The sequence below is a fragment of the Kogia breviceps genome, chromosome 3 (genome assembly GCF_026419965.1).
Source record: "Kogia breviceps isolate mKogBre1 chromosome 3, mKogBre1 haplotype 1, whole genome shotgun sequence".
NCBI lineage: Eukaryota > Metazoa > Chordata > Mammalia > Artiodactyla > Physeteridae > Kogia > Kogia breviceps.
In genome coordinates, this window is record NC_081312.1 from 41,448,276 (window position 1) to 41,464,149 (window position 15,874).

Here is a 15,874-nt window from a genome sequence, read left to right on the forward strand (position 1 = left end):
TCAATCCCTGCTCTGGGAAGATCCCATATGCCACAGAGCAACTAAGCCTGTGCACCACAGCTACACAACTACTGAACCTGTACTCTAGAGCCCATGAGCCACAACTACTGAAACCCATGCGCCTAGAGCCCATGCTCCGCAACAAGAGAAGCCACCACAGTGAGAAGTCCACACACCATGACGAAGAGTAACCCCCGCTTGCCACAACTAGAGAAAGCCCATGCACAGCAATGAAGACCCAACACAGCCAAAAGTAAATAAGTAAGTAAATTTATTTTTTTAAAAAAAGTAAGTTTGGCTTTTATTATCTTTAATAGCTGTTCATGATGATTTCTCTTCTAAATATTGAAGTGACTGAAATACTCATGTGGTAAATACATACATTTCTACTTTTATCTTCTTACAATGTATTGGAAAAAAGTCTGGAAATAGCACTGTATTAAAACAGTTCCATGGTAATAGGAAATCTTCACTGTTTCTGAAGTCTGTTGTAGCTGTTGTTTAAATTCTTGATAATGTTAATATTAGTTAAAAGTAAGTCTTAAAAAGAATATTTAAAACTTTCAATAACGAACTATTAAAGGATGACATATATGACTGACGTTTTCATATTCTTTTTGAGAGTTAACAGTGGCCCAACTTGTTAACATTGACAGATATTTGGGCTTTAATTTTATTTATTTTCTATCTACAGAGGTTTTAGATCCATTTCCATAATATAATTAATACCTTCATTCAAAACTTAATAATATAGTAATGCTTAAGTTTCTATACATGAAAAATATTAAAACTTTCACCTAACTTGAAAAATTATTTAAGCATCTTAGTCATTGAAGGAAAAACACAAAATGCAAGCCAGAAGACAAAAGCAAAAATCACGAATCTTGGTCTTAAGCAACTTCCAAGGTTATATCGTCAATTCAGGTCACATTCTACACAGTTTTCTTAGCTACATTTCTTTAAAATTGTAAATCATGCACAATTATCACCTGAGACACTATAAATCATTGAAAATAAAATTTTATTTCATTTATTCTGCTTACTAAAACAGGAAAGTGTGTCAATACATTTAATAAAAATTTTCCCAAAATGTAGAAAACAAATGTTCTGATTGACTTCCAGCTAATTAAAAAACTTAAGCCATCTGATTACTCCAAAGTATCCTATTCTATAAGTTGCATGTGTTACCTAGATGAGCTTTCTTTTTCAAGTTTTTGTAATAGTACACTTGCACCTTTGCCATTAACTCTAAATTAGCCTTTTTTTGTTTTTGATTTTGGAGGATAGGAAGTTTTATATAAATAGTGTACTGATTGCTGTAGACCATAATATTAAATTGTTGCAATTATATGAGACCTATATGTTGTATTTTTACTTGTATGAATCTGTGTATGTTTATGTGGTATTAGGACCACCCCAAAATATGCCTCAATGGCATATTGATTTGTTTGAATTAAAGTTACTTAAAACACGACTGATGCAAGAGGGACACATTGACCCTTCCTCTCTGTCTCTCTGAAGGTAGGAAATAAATCTCCCGTATGAAATGTGCCCTGGCTGTACCTGGAGGCAAAAAGATGTAGGGAATTCAGGGCCTAGAAGCTTGTATTAACAAACCTTGTTACTTCTTTACTAATTTACAACCCAAGCCTAAACTTTACGTAAATTCCTTACTAATTAAGAACCCAAACCTGAGTTTATTTATCCTGTCAAATTCTCACAAATTTATTTTTCTTCATGTAAAAAGATATAAAAGCTGCCTGCTTTGTGTCAGTCTCTTCGCATCGTTTTATGATCTTCTGTGTGCACAAAATTCAGCTGGTTTTTCTACTGTTATCTGTCGTGTGTAAATTTTATTATTATTCCAGCTATGAGAACCCAGGAGGGGTAGAGGAGGAAATTTCGCCCCTTGTCCCTGACTGATAGTTGCATGTATTCATTAAATTCATGGATGTACACTATGTTGTTGCTTAAAAACTACAATGGTGGCAATTTAAAGACTATTTTGTTGCTAATAATGGCTTAATACCTAAAACTGAACAGAGTTGGTCACAAGGTAAATTAACCAGGGAAATATGCCAGTTTTGACTTCATTTCCATCCTATTGAATGACTGCATTCATTCTCTTTAGATTTAAAGCTCTTCATTCTACTATTCCTCAACACTCTATAGAATTCCATCTTGCTTTTCACCTATATTTTAACAGTTTAACATAGATGGCTGGATCAAGTCCATTGTTCCAATTGTATGTAGCTTAAAAAGCTCTGCAGTGTTTTACTGTTTCCATTGTATCTGGCTTCTCTGAGTGCTCTGCTCACTGCATTTTACTGCTGTTCTCTCTGTTTTCTAAACCCATTTATGCCTATTCTTTCTGAAGACACTTGTTCATCTGAGCACTCAAATTGACTTCTCATTCTATTTTCTTAACTAAAAATGCACCATTAAGGTTGATTGAAATCATTTAAAGAACTGCATAAAAAAATGAAAGGCTATAAGAAAGTAGACTACCAGTGTTTGTAAATACCTGTTTTCAGCCAAATTGGTAGGATGAAATAAGAAATAATTGGAAACTTAAAAATATTATTGATATATTTTTTACAGATTAGTCTTTTTTGGTTATTCTTTGAGAAACATACTTGTAAAACATTTGGGGGCAGGGAGGGAAGGGAAGGTGTTATGTTGTAATTAAAGATGAAACAGTCAAAGAGTAGAGCCAAACTACTAAAATTATTTAAAACATTTTAATGTTTTACAGTAAGCAATATGTAAAACATGCAGGTCCATGATTAAAATCTACAGCTTTTAAACCACACGATCTTAAATTTTTTTTGTTTAAAATACAGATATTGTTGTTTAAAAATAAATGTAATCATAATGGTTTACAAAACTATAAACTGTAAATGATTTATTTAATATCATCACTAACCTTTTTTCCTACTTGTAATGTTTAAAAATGGAACTCTGTTGGTATGAAATACTTTTAAGCATTTGGAAGTTCATTAGAATTATAAAATTAAAAACTGGAAGAAAATGTAGAATACTATTTGTGAAAAATACTTCACATCCATTTTCATTTTATTGTTTGATCAAAATGAAATGAATTTTTAAAAGGTACCAAAATATGTTATCCCAATGGATTTTTATTCAGAGCATATGGAAATACCCTTTATTTATTTATTTTTTATTTTTTATTTTTTTTGCAGTATGCGGGCCTCTTACTGTTGTGGCCTCTCCCGTTGCGGAGCACAGGCTCCGGACGGGCAGGCTCAGTGGCCATGGCTCACGGGCCTAGCCGCTCCACGGCATGTGGGATCCCCCCCGGGTTGGGGCACGAACCCGTGTGCCCTGCATCGGCAGGCGGACTCTCAACCACTGCACCACCAGGGAAGCCCCAAGATACTCTTATTTTTAATGATACAATATAAGGAAAAAATATTCTAATTTAAAAATTAGCATTTCAGAATCACCAATATTTTATATGGAAAATAATGTTGACGAATTTGCTTTCTGATTTACCTAAAAGAGTGTATAGTTAAGGTAAGACCTAATAGATTACACATGAATGATAAATAATTTGATTTAAGGTAATTAACACTTTCAAAGCTCCTTCTAAGTTCCTTTGAATGTATTATTCTATTCTTAGGTCACAGAATTTCATGTTTTTGCTATAAAATCATATATTTTACTTTAATTATAAGGAAAAATCATCACCAAAACTAAATTTGAGATTAAAAAATGCATAAATTGAGCCTGAGAAATGTCTTTTCTGTAGTTTACAAAGCAATTTTATTCATAAATTGAAGAAAAAGAGTAATAATATAATTCATATTTTTATAAGATATAGACTTGTAGAAATAAAATATTAGTAATAAAATAACTGTGTACTTTTTGCTGACCTAGTTCTGAAAGACAACTGCAAACTAAAATTGCAATTTGGTACAGGTTTTTCTTTAGAAATACTTCAATAATGTGGATGTATGTAGAGGGTATTATGCTAAGTGAAGTAAGTCAGACAAAGACAAATACCGTATAATCTCACTTACATGTGGAATCTAAAAAACAAAACAAACAAAATGAAAAGAAAACAGATTCATAGATACAAAGAATGGGTGGTTGCTAGAGGGGAAGCAGAGAGGCATGGAGGGTGAAACAGGTGAAGCAGATTAAGAGATACAAACCTCTAGTTATAAAATAAATAAGCCAAGGGATGTAATATACAGCATAAGGAATATGGTCAATAATATTGTTAATAACTTTGTATGGGGACAGATGGTTACAAGACTTAGAGTGGCGATCATGTCAAATCACTATGTAGTACATCTAAAACTAACAATATTGTACGTCAACTATATTTCAATTTTAAAAAAAGAAAGAAAAAATATTTCAGTAATAGAGGAAAGTACAGAGAGATGAACAAGAGAAGTAGTTAAGCACTTGGAGGTTGTCCAAAAGTTCTAAGTTTTATAGCAGAGGAATTTTTAAAAAACAGCCAGTTTCTATACCAAAACAAACTGATAATAGATTCATTGAATAACCAACAGGACTCAGACTTAAGTGCTTGGTTCTACTCTTATAGAACTATAAATAATTTACTTCTTTTTATGTAACATTTAATTGAAGCTAAGCACCTATAGCATGACTAACAGTAAGATCTAATGTTTTAAAACATTAAAAACTTCTCATAATATAGGATAGCTTATGAGTAAATAATGAAATGACATGTTACTTAAACATAAGGACTATTTTAAAGCTAGTCATGAGTGCCTGCAAACACACACACACACAGATCCACACTAAATATTCTATGCAAAAATGTGCTCACAACCATAGTTAATTTTGTGTCAGTAGTAGAGAAATCAAGTAAAAAATAAAGTTCTAATAAACAGTTATAGTTAGTCTTCATAAATAGAAACCAGATCACTTTGACATTATCTATATGCAGTTCAGCAAGGTAGGCTCCTGGTCTATAGTTAAAGTGCCCTAAATTTTAGCTTTCCAGGTTGTTTGTGGAATTGTCCTTTAACTTAAAACAAGGCATACAATTATGCATATGACTGCATGCAAAATAAATTTATCATGATATTTGCTGGGGGGCAAAGAACTAATTTTACTGCAGAAATTATACATTTTCCCTAAGTTAAATACACTGAAAGAGAATGAATAAATAGTTTACAGTTTTTACACACATTAGGGCTCGACAACAGCTGATTAAACAGCACATTAGGAATAAATGTCAGTTCATTTGTAGTAATCGAAAAAGCAATGAATTTAGAGTTGAAAAAATCTAGGATTTGGTGTGATATCTTTTCCTTTTAAGGCCAGTTTTTTTAAATCTATAAATGGAGACAGTACATGTCACATCTACTTCATAAGTTTGTTATTAGGATAAACTATGTTAAATATGGACTAGCGGTTTATAGTAATAAGCACTACCTGCTTGTTTTGTTACAATCTGTTGTGAAATGTATTATGAATAATTTAAAATTTCACAGTTGGTGAATGATCTACTTAAAAATTTTTTTAGAGCAGATCTAAAGCAGACCCGTAAAAACATCTCTCATATTCAATTACATTTTCATTTGTTTTGTTGAATAGGAAAGGGATGAAGTTATAGCTACTGATTTAAGAACTGCAGGTAACCAACAGCTTAACCTGTCCAGGAGAGTATGTATCATCATCTGCTTTCATGGCAGAAAAACTTCAGAACTACTGTGTCAAATTATCCTAGTAATCATCCCCCTCATTGCTTTTATATGGAATTATTGATTGTATATTTATATTTAAAATGTTCTTTTTTTTTTTTTTTTTTTTTTTTTTTGCGGTACACGGGCCTCTCACTGTTGTGGCCCCTACCGTTGTGGAGCACAGGCTCCGGACGCGCAGGCTCAGCGGCCATGGCTCACGGGCCTAGCCGCTCCGCGGAATGTGGGATCTTCCCGGACCAGGGCACAAACCCGCGTCCCCTGCATTGGCAGGCGGTCGCTCAACCACTGCACCACCAGGGAAACCCTAAAATGTTCTTAAGGTTGGGTCAATGTCTGTTTCAGTACAGCACCTAGCAATGCCTATATACGTTTATTATTATTCTTAGTGTTTGTTACTATTAAATTAAGTATCACAAATTTACTTTCTAGAACAAATTAGAATTAAATTAAAATTTTATAATAAAAATATCTCAAAATTGAACAATGTGTTCAAAAAAATCAAGTGATCTCAAATATATTAGAAATGCATAGAGGAAAATGGAATAGAAGAAAATACATAGAAGAAATGGCTACAAGAAAAAAATGTCAAATGTTAAGTGGATGCTGGATAATAAGTTATGTTTCTCCTGCTTTATACTTTTCTGCTCTTGTAAATTTTTCTCCAGTGAAAACCTGTTACTTTATTTTTCCCATCCAGTTTATTATTTACAAAGATACTTTTTACTATAAAAGTAGCATATATTGAGCATTTCATTTATACATAGTCATAAGAGAAAGAAAAAGCAAATGATGTCAAGTTAAGTAACAAATAGTGAAGAGCAGATGCTTATCATGACACTGTAATGACAGCAGTTGTCAGAACTAAAGGGCAACAAAGACATCTTCTGGACACCTTAAGAACTGCATGGTTCCTTTTTAAACAAAGGATCTTATTTCTACCTTAGAGTAATAGTTGTTTAAAAACCACACATTAAGAAAGGTAAAATCAATCTGTATTAGGTTTGAAATTTTAAATATTACAAAATTAAACTACAAACATACAGTATTTAAAGAAGACACAAAATTGTTGCATTAGTTTCCAAAATATCCTTAAAACTATTTCCAGATAGATTATAAAATAAAAATATTTTAGTAAAAATAATTTATTTTCATATAAGGAACACATAAAATAATATGAAAATTACATGTAGTATTGAACCACTCTACTTGAAAAATTTAAACAGAATACTTCATGAATCTTGGAGCCCATTGATATAAAAATATGATTGGCAATTTAATCATTAAAGAACTGTGTTTAATAAATAAACAAATTGAAAACCACATTTGATTTGTGATTTGTCCTAGTACTATACAATGTAATTATCAATATTTTAGAAAACTTATTTCCAGTAAAATATAATTGAGTCCAAATTTTAAATGTGTCCACTTATTTTGAACATGTGTTTATTTAGCCTAAAACTCATTTGTAAAATTATATCATTAGGGGCACATTCAATGAATTATGTATATGAGATACTATTCTTTTATTCTTAGAGCATGAATGGCTGGTTGCACTCATAGCCACCTTCAGGAAGTACTATTGATGCCTATGATTTCCATCTCTAAACAATTCATACGGTGGACTCAGTTTGAGGCTATTTTTTTCAAAATATAGTCCTAAAAAACTAATCTGTAGTTCAACTAGCAAAACTCAACTTGCTTTAGTAATAGTTGTGTTTGGTAAGAAATGTGTGCTTTAGCTTTAGGTAAGCCTAAATGAACAGATATTCTACAAATTAAAGTATGCTTATTTCCTAAAATTACCTTTTCTTAGTATCTTTATATGAGAAGCCAAAATGAGATTTTACAACTAAATGCTTCCAATACCCCAGGACTAAACATTTGATTCTATGAACTTTGTTTTATGTCACTTGTATCTTTTCAAATTGTTGTATGATATACTTCATGATTTTTCTAACATAGAAAATCAAATGAATAACTAAGATAACCATAAAGAAAGTTTAAGAAAGATGATATTAAATAAAATTCACCAAGGGTGATAGAGATTATCTTCATATGGAACTGAAGTGCTTCAGTAACATAAGTAACGTGATTATCTTATATTTTTTATCACTGACACTGTCTGCTAGTTTTTGCACAACTACTAAACAGAAATAGGTTTCTTGGTATATATTCATTTCTCTTTAGGCAGTTACATTCGATTTGATCTTGGAAAGTGTCTGCCAGGAATTCTGTCAGAAACAAAATATTTATGAGTCAAGTAAGTAATGGTGACAATTTCTTAATGGATCAGCTCACTTAAGGTAATTCTGCAGTAAATAATTTTTGTATTTTGTATGTGTACAATTTCAAAAAGACAACAGAAGAGAGAATAATATCCTATTTTTGGCTATCTATAAATCAGGTTATCATGAGGATAAACCATTGATATCAAAATATGGTATCAATATATTACACTCACTAAATATATTCTCAGTGGGACATGACTGATTATAGCAGGGAAGTCAGTACAGCAAGTACCAGGCTTAAGCTAGATCTGCTGCTAGGTCTCTCTAATAGACACTCCAGAGATTGGCTACAAAGAAACTAGAGGACAGGTATTAACTGGAAATCTGGGTGGACAGGTGTTGAGCAGCAGAGTGAATTCTTAATGAGAAGTAGCATGTTCTTAGGCCTTCAGCTGACCTCTTGGGCTAGGATCCAAATTGGAGGAAGGGCGACTGGGAATTATAAGAAGCTTGAAGAATTTACATAATTCTCAGCCTTTGTGATTTCAGAGTTGAATTTATCTGTTGTTCAAAATATAGGTGAACTTCTTTGCATATTCAGTGATTATAAGTGACTTGGGAGAGAATACAATTAAAAGTAGTTCCCATAATAGTAGTTCCCAATTAATAGTAGTTCCCTATTTCTATAGATGACAAGCAAATTTGGGAAGTTGTTTTTTTTTTTAATGATGACAAGTCATATTGAAACACAGAATAGCTTTACCTTCCCTCATCTTGGTTGCTCTGGTATATTTGTGCACTTGGAGATGCCATATTCTGATGTGATAAAAGAGATGGAGAGAGATTTATCCCTCTGAGTTGCCGAAAAGCTATTTCTGCATGAATGCTCCGAGGATTACTTGTTAGAATCCCTGCATTCTTGTCTTTTTTGTCTGAAATTAGGAATTATGAAACAATGAAAAGCATTAATAAATTAATAAGGTTTGGTTGTCCTTCAGTTGACTGTGTGCTATACATATTTCATAACATGAATTAAAAATTTTAAATAAAAATTAAAATTGGACTATATTTCTAGCACTTAATGCTGCTTAAATTTTTCTGAGCTAGTGGATCAATTTGATTCCTTCTTGGTAATTTTTAAAAATATAAATATCCAGAGCTGTGTGCTATAATAAATGTATCGATAAAATGACCATACTTTTCAAAACAAAATTTGGGGCAACACAATCAGAAAATAGGAAAGAAATAGGACTTTTCCAGAAAATCCTAACAAAGTAGTTGCATAATGAATCTTAAAGAAAGATATCTGAGAAGAAAGTTATGGAAATGAATCCAGGGTTGAACTAATGCCCCTCCAAAGATATTGAAGACATTCTTGAAGATGACAGTGATGACACTGTACTATTAAGGAGGCTAATAACAATTTGGTATGTCTAGTTTTACTGATAGTTCTATCTACTGGACAAAAGCATTTAATTTCTCACTATGATTAAAATCTTGAAGCCATAAGTATGTAGAAGTATGAAAAATAAGTTAAACAAAAAATAACATCTTAGAGTAAATTATGTTGGATTTCTTTTAACTGAGTTTCCTTTAAAAATAATTGCATATTCTTAGTAGGCTTTTAGATCATTTTATTGTTATTGTGATGTTCAGTTTTATTGTCTAACAGTAGTCTGAGGCAAAGTGTGATGTTCAAAAGAATGGAAGAGGTGAGCCCTCAGGGAAAAGAGTAGCTACCCCCAATTTCACCAAAATGGTAGCCAGTGAAGATCTGGAATTAGAGAAGAGGCATGATCTAAGTCTGAATGAAAATATATAATAGAATGAAACATTTCCATGCCTTGTCCTTTTAATATACTCCCTTCCTTTAGAGAGCTACCTCTTGAAACACTTTCCTACTAATAGCTTCATGAATATGTAAAATAATATAGTGGTTTCAAGGATGAAGTTTGATCTTCTCTCTGTAAGATACACTTTGAACCCTAAGAGTCTGTTGTTACCAATATTTTTAAACCTCTGATTTCTACTTTTAGCAGGATGTACTACAGGTTTTAGTAGGCATTTGCTATGAAATATAAAATGTAATATTTTATTACAAAATGTAATAAAAGCTTTGAAAAGAAATGTCAAGAACAACTGTGCAAGTATCATAAAGTTCAAATTGCAAGCAAATGTTTAGTTACAACATATTAGTAGTTGAGTAGAACCAAAAAATACTATAGATTCTTTGAAATCAGAATGGTCACATGAAACTTGAACAAACATTCAATTTTAGGAAATGTAAATGTAAAATATGCAATTTTAAGTAGTATTAGAAATCAAAGTGAGATTTTTGTTTCAAATAAAGTGTTTTTGTTTTTTTACATTCACTCAGAAACTGTCAAAATACCTTCAACTTCACGAGTTAAAGTGAAGTCAGATCCCAAGCAATGGCTAAATCCACCAGGCCGAATTACATTTGTTATCTTTATGGGAGGAGCTTTCACTTGGCCAAATGATCCACCATCCACAGGAGAGTTGGTAACAGGAATAAACTACATAATAAAATAAAAGTTAAGAATGCCTTATCTCTGAAACTCAGATCAGTCGTCTTAGCCTTACCACAAGCCCCACTTGATAATCACCTTAAAACTTTTTAGGTCAGAAATTACATGCTTCCCTAAACTCAGAGTTTGTATGAGGCAAAAACTGTGAAACAGACAGATTTTTGGGCCCTTAACCCCTCTCAGAACCTTATGTTCTATTTTTTTCAGACTGCATTGTACTCATTACAACAGTCTAGGGTGATGGCACCTCCCCATTCCAAAGAGTCTTAACAAGGTAAGTGTAGAATTAAGAAAATGAGAATTAAGCCGTTACCCTTTTGTGATTTCTTTTTTTCTGAACAGGAATTTCTAGATGGTAAGAGTTGTATCTTCTACATCTTTGTGTTCCTCACATTACCTCCCCAGGTGTCTTGCAGTTAAATTAGTTTTTCAAAAACAAACAATAAAATGGGGACTAAGAAAAGCATCTTATAACAATCACTTTTAATGAGTGTGCTAACTCTCTAAACAGTGTTTACATTTTATGTTAGTTGAGAATTAAGAGGCTTTTAAAAGATTTTCAGGAATCAGCAAATGGAGGAGAGAAGTAATTTAGGCTGGAGACACTTGGTTTCCCTAGAAATTTATGCCTGCTCTGTCTTCAGTAAGACTGACCTTGTTTATACTTTAAAAAATATGAATTCTGAATATATGATTCAATTTATTGAGATACAGTCTTTTTCCATTTGTGTAAAATTACCCATTTCCCTCATATTTCAGTAAATGTAACCAAAATGCAGCTTTGTAATGAGCACTAAGGTATCAGGCCTTTTACTAAAGCTGATCCCAAATTCCGTAATTCCTTCATGGGAGTTTCATCCCATCATTAAACTAGAATATTGTCAAATTTTCTTCTGAAACCAGAGCACCAAAATGTTCTGGTTTAAAGGACAACTTTAGATTTCATTTATTTCCTCTTTATTTGCTGTTAAAAAGAAAGAACAGCAGCAACTAAAACAAAGAAAAATACATTAGACTGAACTGATAAAACTTGAAAAGTATTCTGTTCTTGTGTCTTCTGAACAGCTAAATGAATAGCTCAATTTTTTTCTAGCCAGGAAAATAAAAATTATTATTGCATCTTACAATAGATTTCTCTGAAATAAAGACTTTAAATACCCCCTTTATTTTACTAACCATATATAGATGAATTCTTTAAAACCCAATTTTTAAATAAAATATTTACATATAGAGTAAATGGAAAGATAATTAAATTCTTGTTTATGGCACCGATTTGAATGGCAAGAATAGGTATCTAGAATCACTGAATACAACATGGTAGTATAGAATGGGAAAAATCTTAGTTCACTATATGAGAAATAGAAAAGAATAGCCAACAAGCAAAACCTTTAGTGAAATAATCATCCATCATTGACTACAATTTGAGTTTATGTATTTTTTTTGCTATATGAAAGTAATTTAAAAAATATGGATATTGGGATCTTTAAAGTTGCTCTAAGTGATTTCTTTATATGGAATTTAGTGAGTATTTATGAAATTATATGGAATTTTTAAAATGTAGCCAATATTATCTTAAAATAGAATTTATAAAATATAATGTTACAATTTGTATAGGTCTCTCACTGGAGGCCTCACATATGCAGTATGATAGACATACATGCCCCCCCAAAATGTCCACATCCTAATCTCTAAAACCTGTGAATGCTTTACGTGGCAAAAAAGGACTTTACAGGCATAATTAAATTAAGGATTTTGAGATGGGGAGAATATCCTGGATTATCTAGGTGGGCTCAATACAATCACAAGGGTCCTTATAAGAGGGAGGCAGAGAGGGTCAGTGTGAGAGAAGATGTGATGATGGAAGCAGAGGTCAAAGTGATGCCATTGCTGGAAGAGGGCCATGAGCCAAGGAATGCAGATAGCCTCTAGAACTTTGAAAGGCAAAGAACAAATTCTCACCTAGAGCTTCCAGAAGGTATGCAGCCCTGCCGATACTTGTGATTTTAGCTCTGTAAGACTGATTTTTTGGACTTACAACCTCCAGAATTGTAAGATAATAAATTTGTGTTGTTTTAAGACACCAAATTTGAGGTAATTTGTTACAACAGCAATAAGAGACTAAAGTTTCCTTTAGTTTTCCACTTCTGGAAGCAAGAAGTGACTTGCTCATGGAATATAAGAGAGAAAGGGAAAGGAGGCGTAAATCATTGAACTAAATTTTAATTATTCTCTTTTTAAAGACTAGAGACTGTGACAATAATTCGGTAGATGACATTAGATGGTGCTGTCTCTTAATTATACAGATTAGTAGCTAAGATTTTTTTCACAAAGCATAGTTTTTAGAAAAACATTTGTAAATATAACCCATAAATGAACCAATTTCCTCTGCCTAATCTATATAATCTTTATTAACATTGTACAGCTCTAAGTTTCACAGGTCTCTATAGCTGTTTTGACCCATAATAGAATCCCCTTGGTTAATTTTTAAAAGTCAGGGAATAATAAGAATTAGATCTATAATTCTTTTTATAATTCTTTAAAAAAATTTTAAAACATAAAAGTACATGTGCCCACACATCTTTTGATGAAGGACCAAGGTCTTTTCTTTAAGAAAGAGTCCTTTGACTGGTATTTTATCTAATAGATAAATCCACCCTTAAGGGTTTTACCTACAATTTCCAGTTTTGGTTTTGTTAAAGCAGCAAGAATTCAACAACATGTGGAGAAAATTTGAATACAAGAAACTGTCTAGATTTAAAGAAATTTTCCCACATATTTGTCTGAATTTTTATAATTTTCTTCCTTATTTTGCATGTTTTTTCCTCCCAACCTAATTTGATATTATTTGTGTATGTGTAATCAATTATTTGTGATTTGTGTAATTGATCTTTTTCCAGACTTTACAGAGAATCCCATTTGGCTTTCATAGAAACACAGAAATAATAATTTAAAATTTGTACTGGTGTATCTGTTTATTTAAAATAAAAGTTATAAGTTTTTGAAAAAACACAGCCGACTCAATAAATATGTGAATCTATTGCTGAAGGCAGAAGGGAGCTTAGAGAGTAGCCTACTAGTATCAAACGTTCAATTTGCTCTGGGAACTAGTTAGTTTGTTTTACAAAGGGAGTGGAGAGTGTTGGGTAAACCAGTGAGATAAATGAAAGCATCTACAGTAGTCTTATCTCTTTCCTCTTCAGTTTAATTTTTAAAAGTAATCTTTGTTCACTGACTAATGCCCTTGCTCTCTGGCTTTCACTGACAGTAGAGGTTCATTTACATTCTCACTGCCCCACCTTAGTCCAGGTCTTCATAATCTCTCTCTTGGATTATTCTAAAAGCCTCTTAGCTGGTTTCTCTGCCTCCATTTCCTTCTTCCTTAAACCTTGCAAAGGCACAGCTCTAATAGTATTACTTCTTTGTTCAAAAACCATAGCTTTTCTGTGTTAAATTTAGTCTTTTTTTAAGATAGTTATGAAGAATCCTGATGGTCAATGATAGAATTTCCAAATGATATGCTTTTGTGGCTTCTCTCTCTAACCTCTTCCCTGTCATGCTCAGATACCCTACTAGGGTTCATAGGCAAAAGGCCCAATTAGGGCTACCGTGGTGGTGCAGTGGTTGAGAGTCCACCTGCCGATGCAGGGGATACAGGTTCGTGCCCCGGCCCGGGAAGATCCCACATTCCACGGAGCGGATAGGCCCGTGAGCCATGGCCACTGAGCCTGCGCGTCCGAAGCCGCAACGGGAGAGGCCACAGCAGTGAGAGGCCCGCGTACCGCAAAAAAAAAAAAAAAAAAAAAAAAAAAAAAAGCCCAATTATTCTGCCAATATACAAGAAAAGAGGCACACACACACACCTCCCTTGCTAGATGAACTACACAGTCCAGAGAGTTTGAGGTCATTGTTCCTTCCTTCCCTTTCTATCTCCTAAGTGGAGAGAGTTTTATTGTTAGTCACTGTTTATAAGAGTGATACGTTACAGTTTCTTACCTTCTAGCATTATCTGACATATGGAGCAAGAGGCACACAGTTTAAAATAATTTTCTCTATGTCAAAGTATGTTTTTTGAATAAGGAGCTTTCCTAGCTTCTATGTGTATGTGCTCTATTCACCAGATCAAGCTGCTTTTCACAGTAATCACCAAATACGTACTAAAATTATCTAGAAAAACATCATATATCAGGTTTAAACATTTAAGTAAAAACTCATGACAGAATGTTCATCTACTAATAATTTATGTATTTTAAAAGGAAAAGTGTAAATAATAGAATTATTACCAAATTTTTCTTTGCTTGTTGTTCAGAGAAGTGAAATTCAGCTTTTGCCCTATCATCTGAATTCACAGGGATTCCATCTAACATCTGTAAATTAGGCAGTCGAAATATAAGCACGTGGCGATGTAGCATTTTTCTACAAATCTGAATAAAGTTAAAACAATTCATTCCTTAAAAAAACTTTTTATTTCAAAGATTAACCTTTATAGAGAAGCATAGACAGCAGAGATGACAGGTAACAGCTAATTTGTAGTATTAAATTATATAAATACGAACTCCCTTTTTGAAAGATTTCTCAATTCCCTGTTATGCCAAATGAAGATGAGAAGTTTTTTTTTTTTTTAACCAAGGCTACCACTTGGAGATTTAGTCTCAGAGTGTATGGTATTGTTCATTAACTACAAGCAATCCCAACTCATGAATAGTATTATATTATAAAAGTTCACTTATAAGTAATTAGTTTGAAACTTGTATGATAATTTCCCATAGGCACTATGCAGTTTAATTCAATACACATCTATTGAACTATATGACATCACTTCATAGTATTAACCTACTGTAAAAATACTTGCATATGTATGTAAGAAAGTGTAGAAAGTGTTAACATAGTAGACTTGAGGCTGTTATCTTTAGAAGGATCTGTTTGCAAGGAGCTCTTGACAAGTGTTTGGTAATTGCATTTTGGAAGCTCTCCCACCCTTCCTTAACTGATAAGGGTAGTTCACTATGCCTAGACTGCTTATACAAACAATAGGATTCATGTTCAACCTGGGAGTCTGGAATTTTGGTATGTGATTGGCACAGGGTACCTACATGACCAGCTTCCAAAAAAACCCTTGAATGCTATTAAGTCTAATGGGATTTCCTGGGCAGAAATATAACACATTTGTTGCTACATTTTTGTTGGTGTGTGAGGAGTGCACACTGTGTGATCCCCTCATGTGAGGGAAAGAGCATAAGGAAGCCTGCACATGGATTCCTTCAGACTCTGCCCACGTGTTTTTCCTTCATCACCTGGCTGTGTATCCTCATTACATCACAGTAATAAATCTTAGCCATGAGTATAGCTATATGCTAAGTCCCTTGACTTTTAGCAAATCTTCTAGCAAATCTCT

At 32.8% G+C, this 15,874-nt stretch overlaps 1 protein-coding gene across 1 annotated transcript in view; it reads right to left on the minus strand.

The window, feature by feature from the left end:
* Positions 1–7,896: 7,896 nt before the first annotated feature.
* Positions 7,897–15,874, minus strand: part of LRRC9 (leucine rich repeat containing 9) — a 97,228-nt gene continuing 89,250 nt past the window's right edge. The window contains exons 30-33 of the mRNA XM_059059636.2: positions 14,763–14,903; positions 10,326–10,470; positions 8,697–8,865; positions 7,897–7,936 (exon numbers count right to left, since the gene is read on the minus strand). Of these exons, the coding sequence (XP_058915619.1) occupies positions 7,897–7,936; positions 8,697–8,865; positions 10,326–10,470; positions 14,763–14,903 (495 nt within the window). The remainder of the gene's footprint in view (positions 7,937–8,696; positions 8,866–10,325; positions 10,471–14,762; positions 14,904–15,874) is intronic.